Here is a 22,906-nt window from a genome sequence, read left to right as displayed (position 1 = left end):
GCAAACTCAAACGACCGCTCTGGGGAAACCGTTTTGCGTCAATTGAAGACATTAAACGTGAATCGCTACACGCATTGAAGACTATTACTATATTATTTTGAAACATTTTCGAGAAATGAAAAAAACGTTGTCACAAGTGTATTGGGGCAATGGAGGATTACATTGAGGGCACGACATAGATTTGAAGAATAAATTTATAATTTTAAAACTATGAACAAAGTCTTACTATTTTTCGCTCATGGTTATGTGCTTTTAAAATTAGAATTACAAAACAAAGTTAAACAATTGTTTTAGAAATAACTCGTTTTCATCAAAGTTTACGGCGTATACAAAATTCGGCAGCAGAACTGTAGTAAAAAAAATGTTGAATTGAAAATAAAATTTTCATTTTTTAATCCCGATGTTTAATGGGATTACAAAATAAAAAATATTTAATTCCAATGTTAATTTAATTATTTTTCATTGCATTATTTACAACCCTGGTCTGTACCCAATAAAAAAAAAATAATTTAAAATTAGATTTGGCGAATTTGATTTACTATTATGACTTTAAGGTGGATTGCAACAAACGTTAGGTTAGCGTTGGATTGTAATTGGTTTTAGAAGTATTAATTTACTTAATAAAACAATTTGAATAATTAAAGTAAATTTAGTGAGAGATAATGTGTTATATGGGCTAGTATGTACAAACATTTTTTGTGTGTCTATGTTTTTAATTGTAATTTTAAGTTGATTCACACATACCTACATATTTATATGAAATTTAATATCATTATTGTACGCTTTATGAAATCTTAATACCTAAATATCAATGTTCACCATAAATTTCATTGTAATTTTTTTTCTTTTTGTGTTTCATCTTAAACTCAATGCTGTCTCCTGCACATCAGTTTTTAGCCATGTTTTGGTAATAGACTTAATAATGCATTTATTCCTGTTTACTTGTATTTTATTTTGTTTCTCATGAATAGACGGTTACGTTGCATACTTCTCCCTTAAATACATGTTCCCTTTCCCTCAATTTAGCTTCAGTTTTTTCTCCTCTCGTTACATATGTATGTATATAAAATCCTCTGACATTTACTGATTTTCAATTGATTTCAATTTTATATACTGCTTGTGGCAATAACTAATGTATGCCACATAAATGCTGCATTTGGTTACACTAATACACTAGTAACATTCACAATTTTTTTTTGCGTTCAAAACATGCATTCATTTTAATATTTATATAATACGATGATTTCGATTTATATACGCATCACATTTACTGCTCATTAACATTTCAAATGTTTTCTGTCTAATTATTTCAGTTTTTGTTTCTTTGTAAGTGTATGTATTGAGTGTGTTTTTTATTGAGAGTTGACCTCTACTTTGCTAATTTGTTACTGTTTTCTTTTTAATTTAACATTATAGGTTTCGTCTACATTTCGTTTTAGATCAAAGGATGGTAAATAAGTTTATTTTGAAAGCGTTTGTTTCACTTTTCTCATTTTCTTTCCTTTTTTGTTTGTTTCTTGTTCATATAGTACAAATACACAGATAAAGCTTTTACTATACATATACATACATACATTTTCCAGCTTTATTTAGCATCTACTAACTGCTTCCTAACTTTCACTTGGTATACCGTATTAACATTAACGCTCTTTAGAAATCAGTGCCCGGTGTGGTTGTTCTTATTTTGGTTTTTTTCTTATTTTTTTTGGAGTTAATAATATTAATTTTAATACGAATTTGTTGTATGTAATTTGTATGCTTAATTAAATGTACACAAATGCAATTGTTGATTGGCTGGCTCGCTTTTTTATGTGCACCATACCTTGTGTGAATAACATATAACTGCTTAGAACATTTACGCGTTCTTTGAGTTCCATACAAAAATCTTAGGATACATTCACATTTGCAACTGGCAATCATTTGTGAAGCGGTTTGTTGGCTTTTTCCGATTTACGTTTACTTCGCGAGGCTTTCAAAGCTCTTTGGCTGACTTAAGTGGTTTCTCGACGCGTACGTGTGGCCGAATTTTTCAAACCATTAGCAGTGTTGGTTTGACAGCGCTTAAGAAAAATGCCAACACATGTTGTGTCACCATTATCATTATCATATTCAACGTTGGCACCGTCAACATCAATACTAACACCATTCACACTCTCCTCCATGATATCCTCTTCGATTAGTTGATAGTTCGCGGTATATCTATGCCTAGTGGTATGTGGAGTTTTGCCGTCGTTTGAACGTTGGCTGTCACCATTGCTGCTGTTACTTTCGCTGCTGTCACCGTTGGTGCTATTGTTATCCTTATACGCGTAGTAATCACTGTTCATATCCATACTGGCATGCAAATTTTGTTGCTCTTCTAAAGATGTCTTAATTTGATTAACGTTATTACGTACGATGCCTTGACTCTGGAGCAATGCTTCCACACCAGCAGTATTTATTTTATGATGACTAATGTTCGAATTGATGTTGGCAGCTGTAAAAGAATATTTCAAAATGTTTTTTTTTTGGTGTTTGCAAGTTTTATATTTTAAGTGACGAACGCAGAAGTATCAAAAATTTACGTTCAAATCAAGTGCATACAAATTTAAGAAAATACTCAAAAAATTACACAAACTAATAATGATTTATTTAAAGTAAGGGAGCAAACTTAATCCTTTTCATGTCATCAAATCAATCCGAAAGCCGAAAATTTATTTAAAGTTGCGGCTGAATAACTTTGTTCAAAGTTCAATATTTTCCAAAAGAAAAAAAAAACAGTTTTAACAGTTTAATGAATTGGAAGATATAACTAAAACACTATAAATATTTATAGCAATGTTGAGCACCTTTGAAAATATAAAAAAAATATAATAATAATGGAAAATAATAAATATTTTCAATTAGTCACGTCGCCTAACGTAACATTTACAATTGAACAATGTGAACTGAACTTTTATCCAAATACCATATTATGGTAAAGTTGTAGTTATATCCTAAATAGGATATATTAAGTTTGTCACGAAGTTTTTAACACCCAGAATATTTATGTATATATACATATCATCAGTCTGATGAGTCAATTTAGGCACGTCCGTCTGTCTGTATATACGCACACTAGTGCAGATTTAAAGGTATCGATCTGAAATTTTACACAAATACTTTTCTCACAAGTGCTTCATTTGTCGGAATCTTTGATATTGCACTACTATAGTATTTAGTTGCCGTACAAACTGAACGATCAAAATAAAGTTCTTGTATCGAAAACTTTTTGATTTGACAAGATAGCCTCACGAAAATTAACATGGATTCTTATCCAAGGCAGCGATACAATTCTCGAACAAATTTTTCAGATCGGATCGCTATACACCAAAGATGTTGCAGCTTCCTGCAAGTCAACGGTTATACACGTTTCGTCAGTTTGTTTTGTTTATGGTAAGCAGAGCTAAAACGAAAATCCTTCCTAGACAAAAACAAAAATTATTAGTTTTACACAGTAGTAGTAGTATGCATTTCGTTTTTTCACTTAAATAAAATTTGTAATATTTTATTTTTTACGCAGAAAAAATAAAAATTTCATAGAAACAAAAATTTAAAAAAATTAACAGATCATTTTACTTATACTTATGGTTTTTATACGTGTATATACACATTTGTTTGTTACTTATATTTTAATATAACTCAAATATTTTTCAATTTTCCAATTGTTTTTTCTTTCTTTTTTTTTATTTTATTATTAACAAATTATATAAGTAATTCAATTACTTTCACTTGAGAACTTGACATTTAACGTAGACATAAACTAAACCTACACTAATTGTGTTTGTTGTTATTGAAGTTTCGAAAAAAGCAAAAACAAAAAACAAGTTTTGAATCAAATTAAGCAAAACGTTATACAAGCATATTTTTTTGTATAAAATAGCGAATTAAAATGAAAATAAATATAATTTGTAATATATAGCAAACTTATGTACATATAATTTTAATTTTATATATACGCGTATATGTATATGTATATTAATTAAAACAAAATAATATATTTAAAAAAAACTACAAAATTTTACAAAACATATTTTGTGCTTGCTGCGCCTCTACAACGAATGCCTTACTTTCGATATAAAAGGTGTTGCTTGCATTTTCGCTTCGATTTTCACTTCCCAGATGTGCATAATTTTTGCTTTTCTTTACAAATTACGGTATCAAATTAAATAAAATTATTTAAAAAATCTTTATAGCTAGCAAATAACAAAATTAAAATCAATACATTATAAATCGTAATATACAAAAATTAATATTTTTACACTTAAAAATCGAATCGTAAGTAATTACATTACATTAATTAAAAAAAATATATATATGTATTTACGTACATTTAAATATAGTTTATTTTATTTTTTTTATATTTTTTTAAATTCATTATTAACTTATTACGTGCATGTGTTTGTGTACAGACGTTTTGCAGACGTGGATGTGTGTGTGTGTGTTTGTTATGTATCACCAAGGTGTAAGCTTTTAGTGGTGATTGCTTTCTTATGCATACATTTGTATGTAGTATATAACTACACAAGTTATTTATCCTTAAGGGTCTGTCATAAACAACATTTCTCAACTCATCCGTATGTTATGTTGTATTAAACGCATTATTTTATTTACTATTTATGTTGTTGGTCCGTGTAAGTACCCAGTTGAAAATGTTAGTTAAATAAAACCATATTAACACTAATATGAATTTTAATATTTTCCTTACAGCAACATTTTTTATGAATTTTTTCTTAGGTAAATTTTTAAAAAATGAATTTAAAATATATATAATATGATAAACCACATGGCAATGGATTTAAAATATTTAATATGATACACCACATGGCAATGAAACATTTTTCAATGATTTTTTTTTATTAAAAAACAAAATTAGGATAAATAAAAATATTAAACGCTACGTATGACACTGGTAACAAAGATGTGTAACTATAATATAAACGATTTCGAAAATTTTAGTTACTAAAATGTTTTAGCACAATTATAAAAGACAATAATTCTTATTTAATTGCGAAATAATAACGACTGCAATATTAACAAGTTTTAATTTGTCACAACTAAAATATAATTTATTGAAAGTGCAAAACAAATTCACACTGAGCACTTACAGACCATGTGTGTTATTGTTTCTATTTTCAGTGGTAAATATATTGTATGCAGTTTGAAAAATTCGCAGTGCGACATACATACGTTTTCTAAACCGCATTTTCGCTAATTTTTTTAATATTGCCTATGCGGTTTGCAACTAAGTACACACACAAATTAAATTTGAGTAACTGCTATAATAAAATTATATGATTATTAATTAAATTTCTGTTTAAAAATTAAAAAAATAACGGAGAATTTTGGCGGCGTGCGAACGTAAAAACAAACTATTTCACCAACCAACGAACGATCGAGCAAGTTGTTGCTGCTACTTACGCAAATAACAAATACAGGTGCATAAAGGACTGCACTGTTGAGCAGTTCGTGGGGAAAAACTGCTGGGGTTTGGCCTGCTGGAACAGACGCTAAGCCATTTTTAATTTATAATATAAGAAATGAGAGCACTTACTGTATTCATATTAAGGTTTGTTTCATTACTGTGCTTGTTTATAGTTGTATTTCTCAGATTGTTAAGGTTTGTTTCATTACTGTGCTTATTTATTATTATATTTATCAACACATAATTATTGTGAAAAGAAATGTTAAGAGGCTTTAGAAGAATTCGGTAAAACGCGCCACAAAATCCACGTTTACTTTTAACATACATACACCTTATAAGAATTTATATATTTATATCAAGGAATATTTAGTACAAGTACTAAGCAAAATGTTAAAGAATATGCAATTTATAGTGATTTCATTTTAAGCACAAAGTATTTAAAAACTAGCTGATAAAATAAATGTTTTATTTTAAATCGACGAATAATTATTTTTTTAAAAACTGTGTTAAGTGGGTTTAAGAAAGTATAGTATATAATTATTTAACGTTTTTTGGGTATATTCAAATATGTATTTATATTTTAAATAAGTAAAGTATGTGTTAACGGTAAATAGGTAAAGTGTGTGTTAACAACAAACCTTTATATAGTTCCATGTAATCCAGTATATGTATGTATGTTTAAATTGAAGGGTATTTGAAGAGGTTATCTCTTTTCTATTAAAAAAAAATTTTGTTAAGAAATTGTTTCGCTTAGTTTTTCGACACTTTGCTTGTACGGGCAATGGTAGTAGGGATTTAGTACTGGTAGTGTTGATTACATATACTTTGTTGCCTTTTTGTTGGCAACCTAAAGAAACTTACATTCATAGGTATGTATGTAATTACTTAACTAATTTTAATAATAATAAAAAATAGAACACCAGCGAATATTAATCCGTTCTGTACATTTGTTATTTATACGAGAAGTCGTATGAGATCTTGATATTTATATGCATATATACCATATACACATATTTGTATATATATAAATATTAATATATGTGTGTAAGAATAATAAAAATAAATTGCGGTGGAAAACACCGCAAATCGATTGCTGTGTTTCCAAATATCCAAACAGATTTTTTTCATTGCATTCATTTATGGTCCCAAATACAGTACAACTCAAGACATAGTAGCATTGGATATTGATGTGCAAGAAACGTGCAGTCACATGCTGCAATAAATTTGATGCAGTGTTGGAGTACAGCAGAAACGAAAAGTAATAAGATCAAATCAACGCGCTTTACTCAACTTGAGAGTAGAGAGCAGATGTTATGACTGCATAACTAACCTACAATGGTAAAAAACTGTGCTTTAGAAAAATCCCAAATACATCTCCACTGTACCGTTAACTTGCATAGCCCTGTTTCTCTACTTTGTTTAACTGTTTTCAGACACACGTTGCAATAAAATTAAAAACATTACAATCCATTACAATCGCAAGACCACCATGAACTGCGGCCATCAATGTTTAGAATTGGTCGCGTCGCCATCCAGCGGTGTTGTTGTTGTTTTTAAAGCTATACTGGACAATACTGCGCCATTTTCGTCTGCAACAAAATTTGACTGTTGTCCGGCAGCAGTTATGATAGACGTAGGCATTTTAGAGCTGTGCTCATGACACTTACTTGATACTTCATTTTCCAAATCGCTTTTATTGCCTGCAATTTGCATCGATAATTTATTAAGCTCATTTTGCACATTTGGAAATACGAATGGATAATGTTCCGTTGCAGTGCCATCAATGACATCATCGCCAATACCAGTTGTCAACTTTGGCGTGAAATAAACGCTCGAACCCGTTGTAGCGCCATCCTCATTATCCTCTTCGATTTCATCAAAAGAATCAAATTTCGGTGCTAATCGATCGCGACTCAAATGACCCTTAGCGTGATCATCGACGTTGACACATTCTTGCAGTTCAATAATTTTTTCATCTTCCTCGGTTGTTATAATGGTGACATTCGCGCCAATTGACATATCGCTGGCATTCAATTGATTTGCAGAAGCAGCTTCATCTCGATTTTTATTAGCGGTTTGAATATTTACAGCATTACCCTCATGCGCAAATGTCTCGTAGTTTTCTGTCGTTCTGTCTTTCGTAACATTAAAACCAATTGCATGTGTTTTAGCTGGTTTGGCTGCAACTACAACGACATTGAGTTGATGGAGCTGATGATGGTTATTGTGTTGCGGCTGTCCTAACGATTGTACATTCATATGCCGCAGCATGTGTTGCTCACGTTTCATTTGCAAATGTACATTTCTCTCATTCAAGCTGGTCGCATAGAGATCTTGATGGGTTGCGCTATATGCGCTGGAACCCGCTATATCGACTAGCGAACGTGGACTTTTACATGGCGAGTTGTTAAAGCTAAGCTGATTATCACAATTTGATGAGTAAAAATCCTCAAAGGTATCACTGCTACCACTACCGCCATGCACACTGCGTTCAGTGCTGCCACCGACAGTCGACAAGCTGACATTTGATGCCGTTGTCGACTCGAACTCGGATAACGAAATTTTCGTGCGCGCTTCACCGACAACACCATTAACACTCACTATGTGTAAATTAACAGCGGCGGGTTCTGCCGCTAGACTTTCATCTTTCAGCGCATTCTCAACCATCTCACCGTAAATATCATAAGTGCCAGCATTCGCTCCTTCACTGTTAACAACAACACATTTTTCGTTCATCAATTTCGGTGGCACTAACAACTGTCGCTGGGGTAATGACGAACCCGGTGTTACTGACACCGTCGTTGATGACATTGACAGCTTGCGACTACGACTACTCACACTACAGTTACTATTGCGCCGAATTGCAGTCGTATGTTGCACGAAATTCTCGCAAAATTCAACAGGATTTGCGCGAAAGTGATTCTGTAGCCAATGGGACAATTTTTTCGTATTATTCTTCAATTTATTTTTTAATTTGCGACGCGAAGTGCTTGCCAAGCCACTGCATCCGCTCGCAGGGGAGCAACTCAGAGCTAGCATAGCAGTATCGGTGCCAATTGCCATAGCTGAAGTCCCGTAAGCATTGGATTTTTTTACTGCAATGGCTGCTGAACTGAGTTCACTACATTTTTTAGTATTGAATTTTTGTTGAAAAATAGGCTTCTGCGTCCAAGAACTGACGACATTGCTGACATTGCTCATATGGCTGTGTTTGCTATTGCCAACAGTGGCATCATATTTTTTAGGCGCAATGAGCGTATGTGTTTTACGTGATGCACTAAGTGAGCTAGCGGCACCTGCTACAGTACTAACCCTCACCTCGGTACTGAACTTATTTGTATTTTCATTTGACCTAAACACAGATTCTGTGTCGCCATTCAATTTGACTGCAGCACAACTTGATCGTCGTTCGTTAGTGGTAAAATTAGTTTTTTGCAATTTTTCTTTTTCTTGAATATGTTTACATTCATATTTTAAATTGGTATTGTTTTCATCATCATCACAACCACAATAACTACAATTATAACTACCACTATTAATGTTTATATTCATATAAAATGTCGAGGGTTGTTGGGAAATGGAAGTGGAAATATGTTTGGTATGAGTAGTAATAGTAGCAGTAGAAGGTAAAGATGTGTGTGTTATGGTAGTAGTAGTAATATTGGGAAAGGAAGAGTTGGTATTATTGAAAGTAGTAGTAGTATTGTTAGCCGTAGAAGGCTTGGAAGTAGCTAATAGTGTAGATAACTGTAATGCTTTGGGGACAACTGTGTGTGGCATTTTTGGATGGCACTCACCGGACTCCCAGTCTTCTTCTTCGCAATCTTTATCTCCACCAGACGTTGGCGCCGAAGACGACGAGCACGATGTTGTTGATTCTGAAGATGATGTTTGACTACTAATGCTGCTTTTACTGCTGTTAGCGCTTATACAACCGTTCACTTCACTGCCACCACTTGAACCATTAGTCTGCATTGTTGTTCTTGTACCTTCATCTAAACGCCTGACACTGTTGGCGCAATGATTGGTGTTGCCATCGCCATGCACTACTGCTGGTTGATATAGAATATTTTTGCCGCACATTAAGCCCATTGTTGTTGACGGTACGCCGAATTTCATTACGTTGTTGCCTGTGGCTGTCACTACTGTCGAAGTAGTTGCTACATGATTTGGTGCTGTTGTGAATAACGGTTTCATTAACTGTTGTGGCGGCTGCTGCTGATAGTGTTGCATTAGTTGTTGTTTATCCGATGCAGTCATCATGTGCTCCAAATTCACATAAGTATGTTGTGATTGCGCGTCTTGTTGTTGTTGTGGGGGTAGTGCAAATGTTGTAGGTGCAGCGCTTAAGCGCGCAAATGGCGTAACGCCTACATCACAATCATACACATCACAGTCACCACTTATGTTATTCGCCGGCATATACTGATGTCTATAGTTAACAGAAATCCGTTCCGCATGATGTTGTTGTGGTTGCAACGCATACGCTGTTGTGGGTGCAACATTTATTCGCTCGAACGATAAGATGCGTACATCGCCATCCCCGTAATCATCACAGTCATCACCAACATTTTTCGCCGCCGTGTAAAGCTGTCTATTATTAACGGATATTAGTTCTTCATGTTGTTGTTGTTGTTGCGGGAGTAACGCATATGTATTCGTAGGTGCAGCATGCGTTCGACCCAACGGCATCATGCCGGTATTGCAATCGAACACATCACAATCGCTGTTGATATTTTTCGCAGCATTGTATTTCTGCCTATGGCAAATTTGTTGTTTTTGTTGGTTTTGTAACTGTTGCTGATGCTGTATGTATTGTGCACCCATTAACGTGCTGTCCATGCGGGAAAAGTCTGCATTTGTTGTATCACCCATACTGAGCTCACCAATGCTGCCACTTCCACTGCCGCTTCCGTTGCCGCCACCAACGCCACCGCCACCACCCACTAACGGACCGCCTAAACTACTAACCGACGCCGATGCGGATGAGGAGGACTTTTGATCACAAATATAATTTAGATCACTACCACTGCTGCTATTCTGTGGCAATTGACAATTGCTGCTACTGCTGCTTTCGCAACCCCCACCACTGCTCTGATGAGAGAGACGCGCGTTTTGAGACATCCTTTGATTATGGCTGGCTATGCTACTAACATTTGCTTGTAATCCAGGTCGCATAGAAGTTTCTGCATAGAATACAAGTTGCACCTGCAAAAAAAAAAAATTAAAAATTAGTTAATGATAAAAAAAAAAATTAATATTGAGGGTATTTAAACTTGAAAATTATTTTTAATTACAAAGGTGTGTAAATACATGTATGTATGTATGTTAAAATATTTATACCACTTGAAAAATTTTGACTCGGACTGACAAAAAAGAAAAAACAAAAATGTAAAAATGAAGTTTCTGTAACCTTTTGGATGTTATCGCGATTAACAAAGAAGGATGGAAGGCAACACAAGAGGCAAATTTTCGTTGACAAATGTTCGCAAACCTGCTATGTTTTATTTCATCGCCAGTAGTACCAAATAGCACAAACACTAATTGACATATGGAGATGAAACTACACATGACCGTAGAAAAATATGTACTAATCTATCTAGATTCGGTTTATGTGCAGTTTATATGGGCCATTTTGAGTCGTTGTTGTTACAGCGGCAGAAAACATTCCTGAAGTGATTTCAAAGAATGGTGCCGAGTTGACAGTTCTTGGCCGGATAAAAATCCGGGTCCGCTCCAGTTACTTAGACCCGACTGCGGTACGAACGGCGACGGTATAAACCCACTTGGAAATTCGAAAATCGTTGTATTATTTAAATGGGAACAAAGGGAAGTATTGATTAAAAAAAATAACAACAAACGCTAATTTAAATTTAAAAAATTATCTGACAGATTACCTAAAATCTAAGAAATATTTATAAAAACAAGAAAAAACTTTAAATTCAATTGCACAGAAGCTATAATACCCTTTTCAGGGGCACTTCTTATAGTACTATATGTATAAACAAATCTCAAAACATAAATGGCCAACTGTTTGCATCCAAGGGGAAACGTTTTGCTAGCCCTTTCTTGCCACGTTGTTTGATATAACTTATATAATAAGGAAAAAAATATCTATTATGATGAGCTTTATCTGATCTGGTCGTCGGTTTGGTGGAATGGAAGTTATATTTCAAAAACTGGAGTTCATGTATATATAGATATACAGACAGGCGGACACACCTATATCGAGACAGCTCATCACGCTGATCATTTATATACATACTTTATAGATCTCTTTGGGAAACATTTCAGAAAACCAGTGCGCAGGAAATATTATTTTCCAACTGAATAACATTAGTCAATTTCAACACTCAGTTCCTTTGAACAACTTAATTTACTACATTTTATAATACAGGACACATATTACGCCAAAAAAATAATCACTGTCACCTAATTCAATAATTTATATATTCACCTTAAAGCCTTCCGAAAAACATTTGTGCTCTTTGTCTTTATGTGCATCATCGATTTCGCATTTATTAAGTGTATACACAAGTTTCGCGTCCTCACCTTCTCCCTCGACGACTGCAGATAAGTGGAAAAATCAATTTAATTGTTATTAGAATGAGAAAAAGATTTGTATTCTATGTATATTCGCTTACCCGCGTCATCGCGCACAAAATATGTATTAAACCAGAAATGGAACAGTTTCTTTTTATGCGTCAACTCTACTTTTATGTCGCCGGCTACACATAGATTTTTTAAATCCAGTGTATGACTTTTTCGAAAATCGATGGGTAACCCCAGCAGATGCTGAAATAAAATATAGTCAAAGTGTGTAAAAAAAAAAGCAATAAATTAAAAATGTTTCTATTTTAGCTCTATATAATATCAAAAAAACTGTAAAAAAAAGGAATGCATTTTGCAGTAGTGCATCTTAATTTAATCATTCTTAACAACTAATTCGAGCCAGGATTATAAATAATACGTTAAAAAATAGTTTAATTAACATTTTAATATTTTTACCTGGAAATCTTAAACAAAAATCATTTTTAAATTTTTAATCCGAGTAAACACTAAAAAAATTTTTAAGAAATTAAAAAAAAAAAGTAAAAATATATAAAATTGAAATAAAGCAAGGAAGAGCTAAGTTCGGATGCAACCAAACATTTTATACTCTTACAATTTGCAAGAATCAAAGCCAGGGAACTCGCACAGAGCCATTATCTTGAATACTCTATAGAACCAAACACATTCAAATTATTTAGGAAAAAAAATTTAATTTTTCATAAAAACCACTTAACCTAAAAATTTGATTTTTAATTTTTAATCCCAAAATTGGAACTAAAAATTAAAATTTAATGTTTTATCCAAACCATATATCTGTGTATGAGCTTCAAAACTAACCTTAACTTTTACAGAACATCCATCGTCTTCAAGCACGGAAATTGAGCAATGCACTGTGCCATAACTGTGCAACAAGTTAGCCTCAGTAAAACGAATTTCACAAAACTAAAATAATTTCATATACATTATTTACATCAAAAAAGTAATAATTAAGAATGCTTAGCCATACTTGCAGAATACGCCTTTCATATGGTACACCAGATTGTATTAATTTTGCAAAATACTGAACATAACGCCTTTGCGATGGAATCGTAACACCTTTGAGATCCTTTGTGCGTTTCTCAGCATAACATTCTAAAGCATCTTCGGCAGTTTTCTGCCGTCCACTAAAAAGCATGTAACAACAAATCATTGTACCTATAAAAAATAAAAAAAATTGTTATATATTTATCGATTGAAACTGTGGACATAAGTAAGTAGTTAAAATTGTCAGAAACTTACCAGTTCTGCCTTTTCCAGCTTTACAGTGTACGGCGGCCACATTTTTCTTATCTGCTTTCAGCCATTCATCTACGTCCATACAAAATTTTTGTATCAATTCTATTGTTGGTGGGTTATGGTCTTCAAAAGGATAAACAGCAACTCTCTAAAAAAAAAGAAAAAAATGCTATTTATTAAAGAAACGTACAGCATATTTTTTGTCATTTCGCTTACTCCATGAAATTTATTGCTATCATAGCTACGCTCAAGACATAGGTTATAAATTTTATAATGATTTTGATGAACTTCCTGAAGAAACTTGTAAACATCTTCCAAACGATTTCGAAATATACTCTCTATATTGTCCGCTGGGTAACCCATAGCAATTATATTGTCGTATATATCTATAAAACATTCAGGAATATGTACAAAATTTAGCTATGTAAGTATTTAGAAGTAGTGTATTTTTTTTTTTTTTTTTTTTTTTAATTTAATTTTTTTTACTTACAAGTCAAGTCTAAATTATATCCATTGTCCTTGTAGCGTATTCGCTGCTTGCTGACAACATTCCGTAAAACGTTCGTCATGACGGAAAGCGTATTTGCCATTTTATGCTTAAACTTATTAATATTGATGCCACTTGATGCGGCACCACAAATCCTTTCGGACTCCCGCAACTTCTCCGTTACCGTCACTTTCGCTGGGGATATTTTTTTGCAAACAAACTTTTTAAATGTCAGTATTCTGCAACTTCTCGGATATTTTGAAAGATATACAAGTTTTTGTTGCTGTTGTAGCTTCGGATATAGCTTTTTTTCTGGATAATATGCTGTTTGGGCATTTATAAGACAGTTTTGCAGGCTACCTTGTTTGGACATAAATACTTATTTCTTCGTAACGTTTTATATTTGCTTTAAAACCATAGGATATCATGTGTAATTTATTATCGATCGGTTATATCGTGTATCTATTCCAATTTTGTTCATAAAGGCGTTTTCACGTTTTAAATAATGGTTTAATTTGTCGTTGACTATTAAACCTCGAGTGTGTAATTGGGTGGATGCTGTGAGTAATTGTCTCCTAGCTGCCCCAATGGTCCAAATTAGTGGAGCAGTTCAATGGAGCAATCACTAGAACATACAAGCTACATGTTTATTAAGAATAAAATTTTTATACTTTTCTACTTACCTAAAATGGCAAACACGAAATTCGAGTAACAGATCCATTTTCTGCAAAAATCAAAGATTTATTATATGCAATTTTTAATATCTTTTTCAATTTTAAGTACTATTCAGAAAAATTTAGTAAAATTTTTACTAAGGAAGTTCCATTCCAATACATATGCAATATAATTCGTAAACTACTTCACATTTTCAATGGCTTAAAACAGATTATTAAAGTTTCTTTTGTGTTTTTTTAAAACTACATCTTAATGTTGTCTTTGAAATTATACCAAACCATCTAATTATTTCAATAATCACTCTTTAGACAAATCATACTATCTAGACACATTTAAGGCACCTAATGCAAATTGTTCTTATAAATTCTGTACAAGTTTAATGGTAATTTAAAGTCAGAATTTTATAGCACTTGCTATAGCTTAATTATGTCCTTTATCTTCCTTTTAACATCATATATCATCACCATCTCACAGGTCCTTGTAGAGACCCCTTATTTCCGTACAGCTTTTAAACTAGAAGAAGCTTGGGGTATATCTACAAAGTAATGATCTGGATCAAGATATATAATTCGAATTTTGTTGCACTCGTGTAAAATAGACAGAATCGGCAGAACAAACCAGCAATTTATAAAGTAATCGTAGAAGAAAATTGCACGAATCTGCTATACTCACGGACAAACCAGTGAAACAAACTACAGAAGAAGTCGAAGAATCAGAAAATCTGCGAAAATTGCAAAGAGTAATTGAATGTGAATGATGGAAACAGTTGAATCCGAATAACGGAGTTGCCCATTTAACTCAAAATATTTTCACATTCTAACATGTACCTCTTTTGACAGGATACACTAAAGTCTCAGAATACCTTAACCGAAGCAGAATAAATAGCATGGAAATAGTTTAATACAATATATTGTTGAGCAATGGAAAGGCTTCCATAATGGATATAAAAAACACTTCATATTCGTTTACACATTTTGCCATATTTAAAATTATTTTAATATGAACAGATCAAGATATAATTGAAGTTTTTCGTTTTACTTGCCGATTTTCTCCACCTACTATGCGTATGGCGCTCCTCTTCATAAATTTCTTTTATAACACTTCGCAGTTATTCATTGCTTCATTCTCTTGCATTCTGCTGTACACAGCACGCACATGATGTACATTGGGGTAGAATCCCTAAATACACTGTTATTGCCATATTATTTAATTTAATGGGACTTTTCATTAATTTGTTTTAGTATTTTTACCTTTATAGATTTAGTTACCTTTTAGAGATATGTATCACTATTTTTTATTAAAAATATTAGTAATAAGTTTTTATTATCGTGATTGTTCACAATTGTTATATTTTATATGTATACTCCGTACTGAATCATCCAAAACAAAAAGTCACGGTTCTTTCATTAGAAAAAGGTTCGTTAGATTCCCAAGGTAATAAGGATTTAACGAAATATCAATTTTTATTATTTTTTGAACACTTTGAAGGGAAAATACGTTATTTGCTAAAAAATCTGCTGATTTGTTATTGTGAAATAAAAATTATAAACGAAATTGAAAATAAACTTTCGGGGTTACCTAGTAAGTTTTATACATAAATAGAAGTTAAATAGTGCTTAAAATTTAAAAAGCGTACCGTTATTGAAAACGCTTTTAATTTTTGAATACCAAAAATTTCTAGAAATACTGATTAATTTCAAATGAGTTAAAAAAAATCAAAACTTTTTTGCCTAACTCTTTAACAATTAGGAGTTTCATATAGTCTCATAAAGTTATAACGATTCGAAAACATAGCATTGAAAATTGTAATTGTGTAAACTCATTTTTATATGTAATCCAACAACAATTTTTTTAAACAGGTGTAAAAATTTATATTTTTATGACTTTACGATGCTTTATGACAGGTTGTGTGTACCCCAAATATATTATAAGTCGCTGGTGAATTTATTGTCACGGGTGCTCTTTGCTAAATGAGCTATCTATTTCCAAAAAGGAAATGTTGAACATCCTCTACGAATTAACTTCAGAATTCAATTTTTTTATAAAAATTATTAAATAAGTTACTACATAAATTGTTCAATTTTATTGTAATTGTTAAATAATTAATAACATGGAATTCTTTAACTATATGTAAACAAGTTTGGATACCAATGCTAGAAATTTCAAAAACCTCACATGCAGGTGGCGACACTTCAAGTCAACACTTTGCTTTTATGGATTTATACTTCAATATTTTAACTCACTTAACTTACCGGCCCGTGTTTATAATTGGATATTCACATGATGTGCCTAGATATTAACAACTCCTTAAACTGCTACTTTCCTGTTTTATTTTGATATTCCATACATAAAAATCCACCATCCACAATTGCAACTCTGATAACTCTGATTTATACCTTATGAACATAAGCCCCTAAAAGAGCTTTCCACAATGTCGAGTTGAGAGCAGTTCACTTCCCAGCGATTTTCTGTGCCTTCGCGTGCTTCTCCTTTCTTCACACACACACATACACTAATTGCACACGTTCCTTCTTTGTTCTCTTTACATTTACATTCTTATTATGCTACACACCAATCACATACATATCGTTCACACATTAGCTTCTTCACGTTATTTATCGCTTCTCTTCTTTGGCGAAGCAAGTATAAAATATGCGATAGTAAAACAAGAATTCACTACAATTTTATACACTTTTTCAAGAATTTTCTTCAAACTTATTGTCTTCATTTATAATAACCCAAGAACTAACTGCGAAGGTCACACTTTCCTTCAACGCAAACCATTTTTTTACGTAGCTATTACCTACACTAGTTAAAAGCTCCTCTTGCTGCTGGTTGCTGGCTGGTACTTCGTTTCCTCAATTTTACTTCATTGCTCCTTCTCATTAGTTGCCAGACTGAATGTTTTTCCAACAATGTACAATGTTTCGATGGGTTTTCATTAACAAATGTATCGTCACTTAAAATACAAAAGAATGCATAACCGAAAAACGGAAAATTTGACATTTTAAGATTCAACCAGAGAACGTACATGTACATGAATGTTTTAACCAAAATTAACATTTTGTCACAATGAGGAGTTACAGTATACGTGACGTTTTTTCGTTCCCCTGTTAACTTATGAAATGTGATTTTACGTTATTTTTCATGTAGGCTATAAGATTTGAAATTATAAAGGGCCATTGAAGCTTTAAGAAAATTTTTATAAAAATTCATTTTAAGAACGTATTTCCAGAAAAACGTATGTTTATATTTCAAATAGTAGAGGTTGCTTTTCCAGCAAAAAAAATATTTGCTAATTATTCATGTTTCTGAAAGGTGATGGGAGCCGATAAGTGAATGTTTTAATTTCAATTTTTATTTACTAACTAATATTATAAGTCCACGATCAGTCTAATTGGAATAAATATTGACATGGACATGGCAACTTACCAATTTGGATTGATTCGAAAATGCTGTACATTCGAAATCTAGTTGATTAAAGGAAAACGAAATAAGACACAAAACAAAACGAAACTCGAAAATGAAAATCAGTAATAAAACGAGGCAACCGCTAAACACAGAGTGCAGGATAGAGTAAAAGAGGGATTGTTGTTGTGTTTATGCACGTGGGGGTCTGGTAGTTTTTTGTCTGAATTATTTACTAAGCTTTGGGGTTCCTGTTCATAAAGCTATTGCTCGAGTGTCATCTATTCGTAATAGTTAAAGGAAATGGGTAAAACCAGACGAAACCGCGTACGCCTTGTAGGCAATACGAATCCTTTGGGTTTAAATGGTGTTGCCGATTTTTTGAACGACAATGAAGATTTAATGGAAAACGGTTTGGGTCCAGTGGATACAATACGTGAACAACTGCTCAATGTTAATGTCGAGGAAAAATTAAATGCTTTGCAATCATTAGCAGTGTTAGTGCAATCTGGCAAAAAAGATAAACTAACTGCCATTTGTCAGAGCGACATCATACGCATATCTGCACCATATCTTTACGATCGCGACCAACCTTTGCGAAATGCAGCAGCAGGTGCACTACGTAACTTTACCGTTTGTATGCCAGTAAGTTATAGGTGGAACATTTATATCGTATTAAATAACTTTAAATCGAATTTGCTGTATACGCTTTAGGAAGTGTGTGAAGTATTTGTTGAGCAGGATGTACTCACGCCACTTTTGACTTTGTTGAATGAATACGCCCAGGATGGCGAATGGGTGCCCAACTTCGATGCTGCATTAGGTCAACTAGATATACGATCGGATACATTTTTGCAGGCTATAAATCTTCTTTGGAACCTTTGTGAAAGTTCTACACTTGCTTTAGAAACCTTTAACCAGTCACAATTAATTGGCTGTTTTATACGTTGTTTGGATTATAATATTTTCGGTTTGGATATTGCAATTTCCGTAGCGCAATGCTTATTAGTGGTGACGGAGGGCAATCAAAAAATTTGGAATGCATTAACTCAGCATGTTCCCGAAATATTAAGTTTGCTGAATGTTACAGGCAGTTATGGACATCAATACCTACGAACATTAGGCGCTGGTAATTAATTATTTTGTAAGAAAATAAAAACTTTTCACACCAATACACTTTTTTCAGGTATTTTATCAAATGTGCCGGCTTTGTCAGCAGCTTATACTTGCAATATATTGAATAGTATCTCAGAAACTTTACAAATCGATCAACAGGAAGCATTGTCGAATTTGTTGACTAATCATAGAGAAAATGATCAAAATGAAAGTATATCAGTAATGGACTTCAATGTTGAAATGGAAGAAGGTACGAAGGACCAGTTGGTATAAATTTTTTATGCATTGAATTAAATTAATTGAAAATTTTTAGAGGAGAACGAAGAAAGCGCCGCATTGCGAAGACGTCAACAAGAACTTCCTACACCGGCTGAAATTGCAATCAAAGAGGTCGGTAACTTATTGGACGCTCAGCGTGTTGCTGCGGAAATTATCACGAACTTAGTGTCCAATGATGAAGAAGGTAACGCGGCCTTAACCGTTATTAAAATAAAAAGTCACATTGGCATTCATTTGCGCTTGATACTTAGCTTTTAGTTATTTTTCATACATACATACGTGTCAGAATTATTAATGAAAATATTTTCTGCAACAGAGTGGGTCGATTCCGATGGCGATGATGCGTCGGACGGTGAAGGTGTTATAGACTACGAATATGAAAATGCAAATGGTAATGGAAATATACAAAATGAAGATAAACTCCCCGAAGCGCTTGTTGAAGTTATTAAATCGTTGAGCATTATTGAGAAGGTGAAAAACAAGAAAATTATTATTTTACTTTTTTAATAAAAAATTGGCACATCTTTTCTTTTCTCTACAGCTTTGGAAAAAGGCACAAGTTTTACCTGATAATGTTGCGCAATCCTTGAGGGATGTGAGTGTGTCATTGGTTGTGAAGTAAGTAGCGACACCTACTATTCAATTTTTGTTTATTCTCTGAACAGAAATGATTGGCGTGACGAGCGAACTAGTCCCTCAGTTTTTTTAAATATCGATTCGAAATTTTGTACATATCGTCACCTGAAATGCAAAATAACGTAACAGCATTTTCGGAAATTTACAGTGGCATGAATGAAACACGAAATAAAATGGATTATTATGCGAGGCAACGCTATAATGTTCGAAGAAATTGTTCCGATAGGACTACTGTAGCATATAGCCACAAATAATATAAACTGTTGAGTCAAAATAAAGCTCTTGTATTAATTTTTTTTTTTTTTTTTTGAAAAGATATCTTCATGGAATGAATTATTATTCAAGGTAACAATACAATCTGCGGAAAACTTGTTCCCATCAAACTAGTACAGCATATAGTCGCCTAATCGATCAAAATCAAACCATTGTCAGAAAACTTGTTTACTTGTGGAAGATACAGATTATAGCTGCAGTGCAACCCAAGTTAACATTTTTTCTTGGTTTCTTACTAATATTATATATGTATGTATATATTGCAGAGTAAAAAATTTGCGCATTTCATCTTTACTTTGCCTACAAAACCTGTGCAACGCTTTGAGCCCTGAAGACCTTGGTGGCGCCAAAGCAATCTACGATGTTTGGGTGGAGCTTGGTCAGCAGGTGTTTAAGGGTCCGCAAGACGTCTCTGTCATGGAACCGGCCACATCATTAATGCGTGCTACATTAGAACGACTGAAAACCAACAAAGAGCTGTTCAGTCAAATGGTTGAAAATGACTTAGAGGTATACATTAATTGTTCACATCAACAAAGATATGTTTTTCAAAATTTTTTCTCAAATGTACAGTTAATTTTCAATGGTGTTAAAAACTGCAGTGTGGCTGAAATACGTGCGAACTGGTTGCGTATGTTGGGCACATTGGGTTGTCTGTTGTCAGAAAATTTAGTGCGCATAATCATCACATTCATCGTGGAAGCATGTTCTGAAGTAATAAAAGAAATATTTCCACACTTTTAATGTTATCTAAAATCAGTCATATTTACATTCCAATTTAGGAGGAGGATGTCTGGACAATATCCGAAGCACTTGATGCTTTAATGGATATGTTTGCGGACAATGATTGGCCTAAACTGATTATCGAATTGAATTTGCCGGAAGTGCTGAAAAAATTGGAGAAAATGTTTAAGAATAAGGTAAACATTTTATTTGATTTAACATCGTGGTAAAAAATCTAAATTTGTATCATTTTTTAACAATCGCAGATGCGTCAGCAGCGTCGTGAATTGAAGGAACGTTATCCAGCTGTACAGACGGTGCGTACAAATTTAACACGTTTCATTCGTTATATGGAAACTGAGGCAGACAAATACGCGAGAAACGCGTAATTTTCATTGTAATGAAAATACATTACATTACTTCCAGACTCATGCAATGTACATATATAAACACACGCACTTTTCTATTTTTATTTGACAATAAACATTTTTTCTCCGTCACAAAAACAACAAATTTTCGAAAGAACAAAAATGTGAAATATGGGATTTAAAAAACATTTTTCTTGAATTGTAGGTCACAACACATATGTTTATGTACATACATACATATATAGGAACGAGAAATGGTGCTGTTTTAGTAGCAAAAAACGCCCAATTAATTTTGCTGAACGCTGCTAAAACAACAGTCCTTCGGTTAATAACAATTACGCGACTGTTTTTGTTACGTTTATCCGATTGTCGTGCTACTGTTTGCTCCAGATCGAACATTGCTAATGGCAATGGCACGGCTTTTACGTAACGCCAGTAAGTTTTTGATCTGTGACTAGGTAAATAACGGAAGACTGCAGGACGTCTTTTCGGGGCCGGGTGAGCAAAAAGCTTGCTTTTCTTTGCGCTCCGGCATTCGCTTTCGAAATTTCATCGTGTATCGGTTTTAGCAACTTGTATATTTTTTGAACTGGGTCACTGGTTCAACCACGTTCGTTTCCCAGAACGCCCTTGTGACCTAAAACCCAGTATACATATATGCAGCCGCTTTCCGACAGTCAGTCATCTAGTGATGTGGTATTATTGCTTTAATTGGCTCTTGCCTATCGACGTACATACAATATATATTATATTGATATTCTTTCGTTCCTGCGTTGTTAGCTATCTCAGCAGCTTTCCTTATCGCAAAAACGTTTGCCAGTAAGAGACTGCAATATTCTGGCAGCTGAAATCGAGCTCCGTTTAAATGACCCTGGAGACCGCTCTATCAGCCATTTTTAATCCATTCGTTTGGATAATGAAAGTTCCGCTGATGGGTCGCGTGCTCCTTCGCAATTCATCATCTTTTAGAGTAGCTCGAAAATTTCTTTTCCACATAAAGCGTGGTTAGAGAAAATACTAATATGTTCTAGGCAAGATACTTAGAGATGGGAACAGTGATTTACTGCCCACTTGTCTCTTCCAGCGCACAAGGTAAAAACCACATAATAGCAATTGCTTAAAAGCAATATATCTGGTTTTATTGCTGCTGTTGATTCGTTAGCTCGAGCTTCGTGATAAATACCAATAGATACTGTGCGTGCCGCTATTGATTAAGCCCCAATGAAGTTATCGGAATTGAATTTTACTCACTTAGTTTCATTAAAGTGTGGCGTTTGTTATCTAAAAATTATCGGGAACAAATTATAACATTTCAGGGCTCTCAGATAACGAATCTGAGGACCTCATTGTTTATAGCTGATTTTAGAGGGGGATGCAGATATCTTCTAAAATACCCGTCGAAAACGACCATCGACCCGTTTACCAGGAAGATGTCCTTGCCGGGGTTTGGAAACATAGGGACCAATGTGGTCCCATATCTGGGGTTGATTTTGGGCTCCTCGTTGAAAACGGCATGTGGATCTGACCATGACAAAGCTTCTGGTATGCTATCGCTTGGTAAATCCTGTGGCTGCAAACCAAGGATTATCAGGTACATAGATGTACATCATGATCGTGAGAAGGATTGTTAGATATGGAGCGGTGGCACAGGCTTCGAAAGCATGGCAGAAA

The 22,906-nt window shown here is 33.5% G+C and overlaps 2 protein-coding genes across 12 annotated transcripts; one reads left to right on the top strand and one right to left on the bottom strand.

Moving 5' to 3' along the window:
- Nucleotides 1-1,650: 1,650 nt before the first annotated feature.
- On the bottom strand, nt 1,651-17,343 carry LOC105223746 (uncharacterized). 11 transcript variants are annotated; one of them, XM_049456327.1, is made up of 11 exons: nt 15,051-15,458; nt 14,441-14,481; nt 13,761-14,382; nt 13,487-13,656; nt 13,274-13,418; nt 13,002-13,189; nt 12,833-12,937; nt 12,088-12,238; nt 11,901-12,010; nt 9,241-10,651; nt 1,651-2,476 (listed from the first exon to the last, which is right to left on the bottom strand). In XM_049456327.1, the coding sequence occupies exons 3-11, from the start codon at nt 14,128-14,130 to the stop codon at nt 1,992-1,994; spliced, it is 3,135 nt and encodes a 1,044-aa protein (XP_049312284.1). In that variant the 5' UTR covers nt 14,131-14,382; nt 14,441-14,481; nt 15,051-15,458; the 3' UTR covers nt 1,651-1,991. The 11 variants fall into 11 exon arrangements, with proteins under 11 accessions (XP_049312284.1, XP_019844941.2, XP_019844942.2 ...); XM_019989382.3 differs by lacking the exons at nt 1,651-2,476; nt 15,051-15,458 and adding an exon at nt 17,240-17,343 and having other exon boundaries at nt 6,007-10,651; XM_019989383.3 differs by lacking the exons at nt 1,651-2,476; nt 15,051-15,458 and adding an exon at nt 17,236-17,334 and having other exon boundaries at nt 6,007-10,651.
- A 624-nt stretch (nt 17,344-17,967) lies between these two features.
- On the top strand, nt 17,968-21,395 carry LOC105223748 (HEAT repeat-containing protein 3). Its single transcript, XM_011201564.4, has 10 exons — nt 17,968-18,485; nt 18,555-18,969; nt 19,027-19,206; nt 19,270-19,419; nt 19,552-19,706; nt 19,777-19,853; nt 20,411-20,654; nt 20,718-20,858; nt 20,927-21,064; nt 21,134-21,395. The coding sequence occupies exons 1-10, from the start codon at nt 18,144-18,146 to the stop codon at nt 21,254-21,256; spliced, it is 1,965 nt and encodes a 654-aa protein (XP_011199866.1). The 5' UTR covers nt 17,968-18,143; the 3' UTR covers nt 21,257-21,395.
- Nucleotides 21,396-22,906: the final 1,511 nt, after the last annotated feature.

This window comes from Bactrocera dorsalis, chromosome 1 (assembly GCF_023373825.1).
Source record: "Bactrocera dorsalis isolate Fly_Bdor chromosome 1, ASM2337382v1, whole genome shotgun sequence".
Taxonomy (NCBI): domain Eukaryota; kingdom Metazoa; phylum Arthropoda; class Insecta; order Diptera; family Tephritidae; genus Bactrocera; species Bactrocera dorsalis.
Note: the sequence above shows the minus strand (reverse complement) of the source record. Positions and strands in the feature narration are given on the sequence as shown.

Bases quoted from the DNA above. Each gene is read 5' to 3' on its own strand.
- LOC105223746 (XM_019989382.3), bottom strand. From the start codon at position 14,130: ATGTCCAAACAAGGTAGCCTGCAAAACTGTCTTATAAATGCCCAAACA. The intron at 13,190-13,273 runs GTAAGTTTCTGA...TATTTTTTATAG, and splicing joins AGCTGGAAAAGGCAGAACTG to GTACAATGATTTGTTGTTAC. The intron at 12,938-13,001 runs GTATGGCTAAGC...AAATTATTTTAG, and splicing joins ATGAAAGGCGTATTCTGCAA to TTTTGTGAAATTCGTTTTAC.
- LOC105223748 (XM_011201564.4), top strand. From the start codon at position 18,144: ATGGGTAAAACCAGACGAAACCGCGTACGCCTTGTAGGCAATACGAAT. The intron at 19,207-19,269 runs GTACGAAGGACC...GAAAATTTTTAG, and splicing joins CAATGTTGAAATGGAAGAAG to AGGAGAACGAAGAAAGCGCC. The intron at 19,707-19,776 runs GTGAAAAACAAG...TTTTCTCTACAG, and splicing joins CGTTGAGCATTATTGAGAAG to CTTTGGAAAAAGGCACAAGT.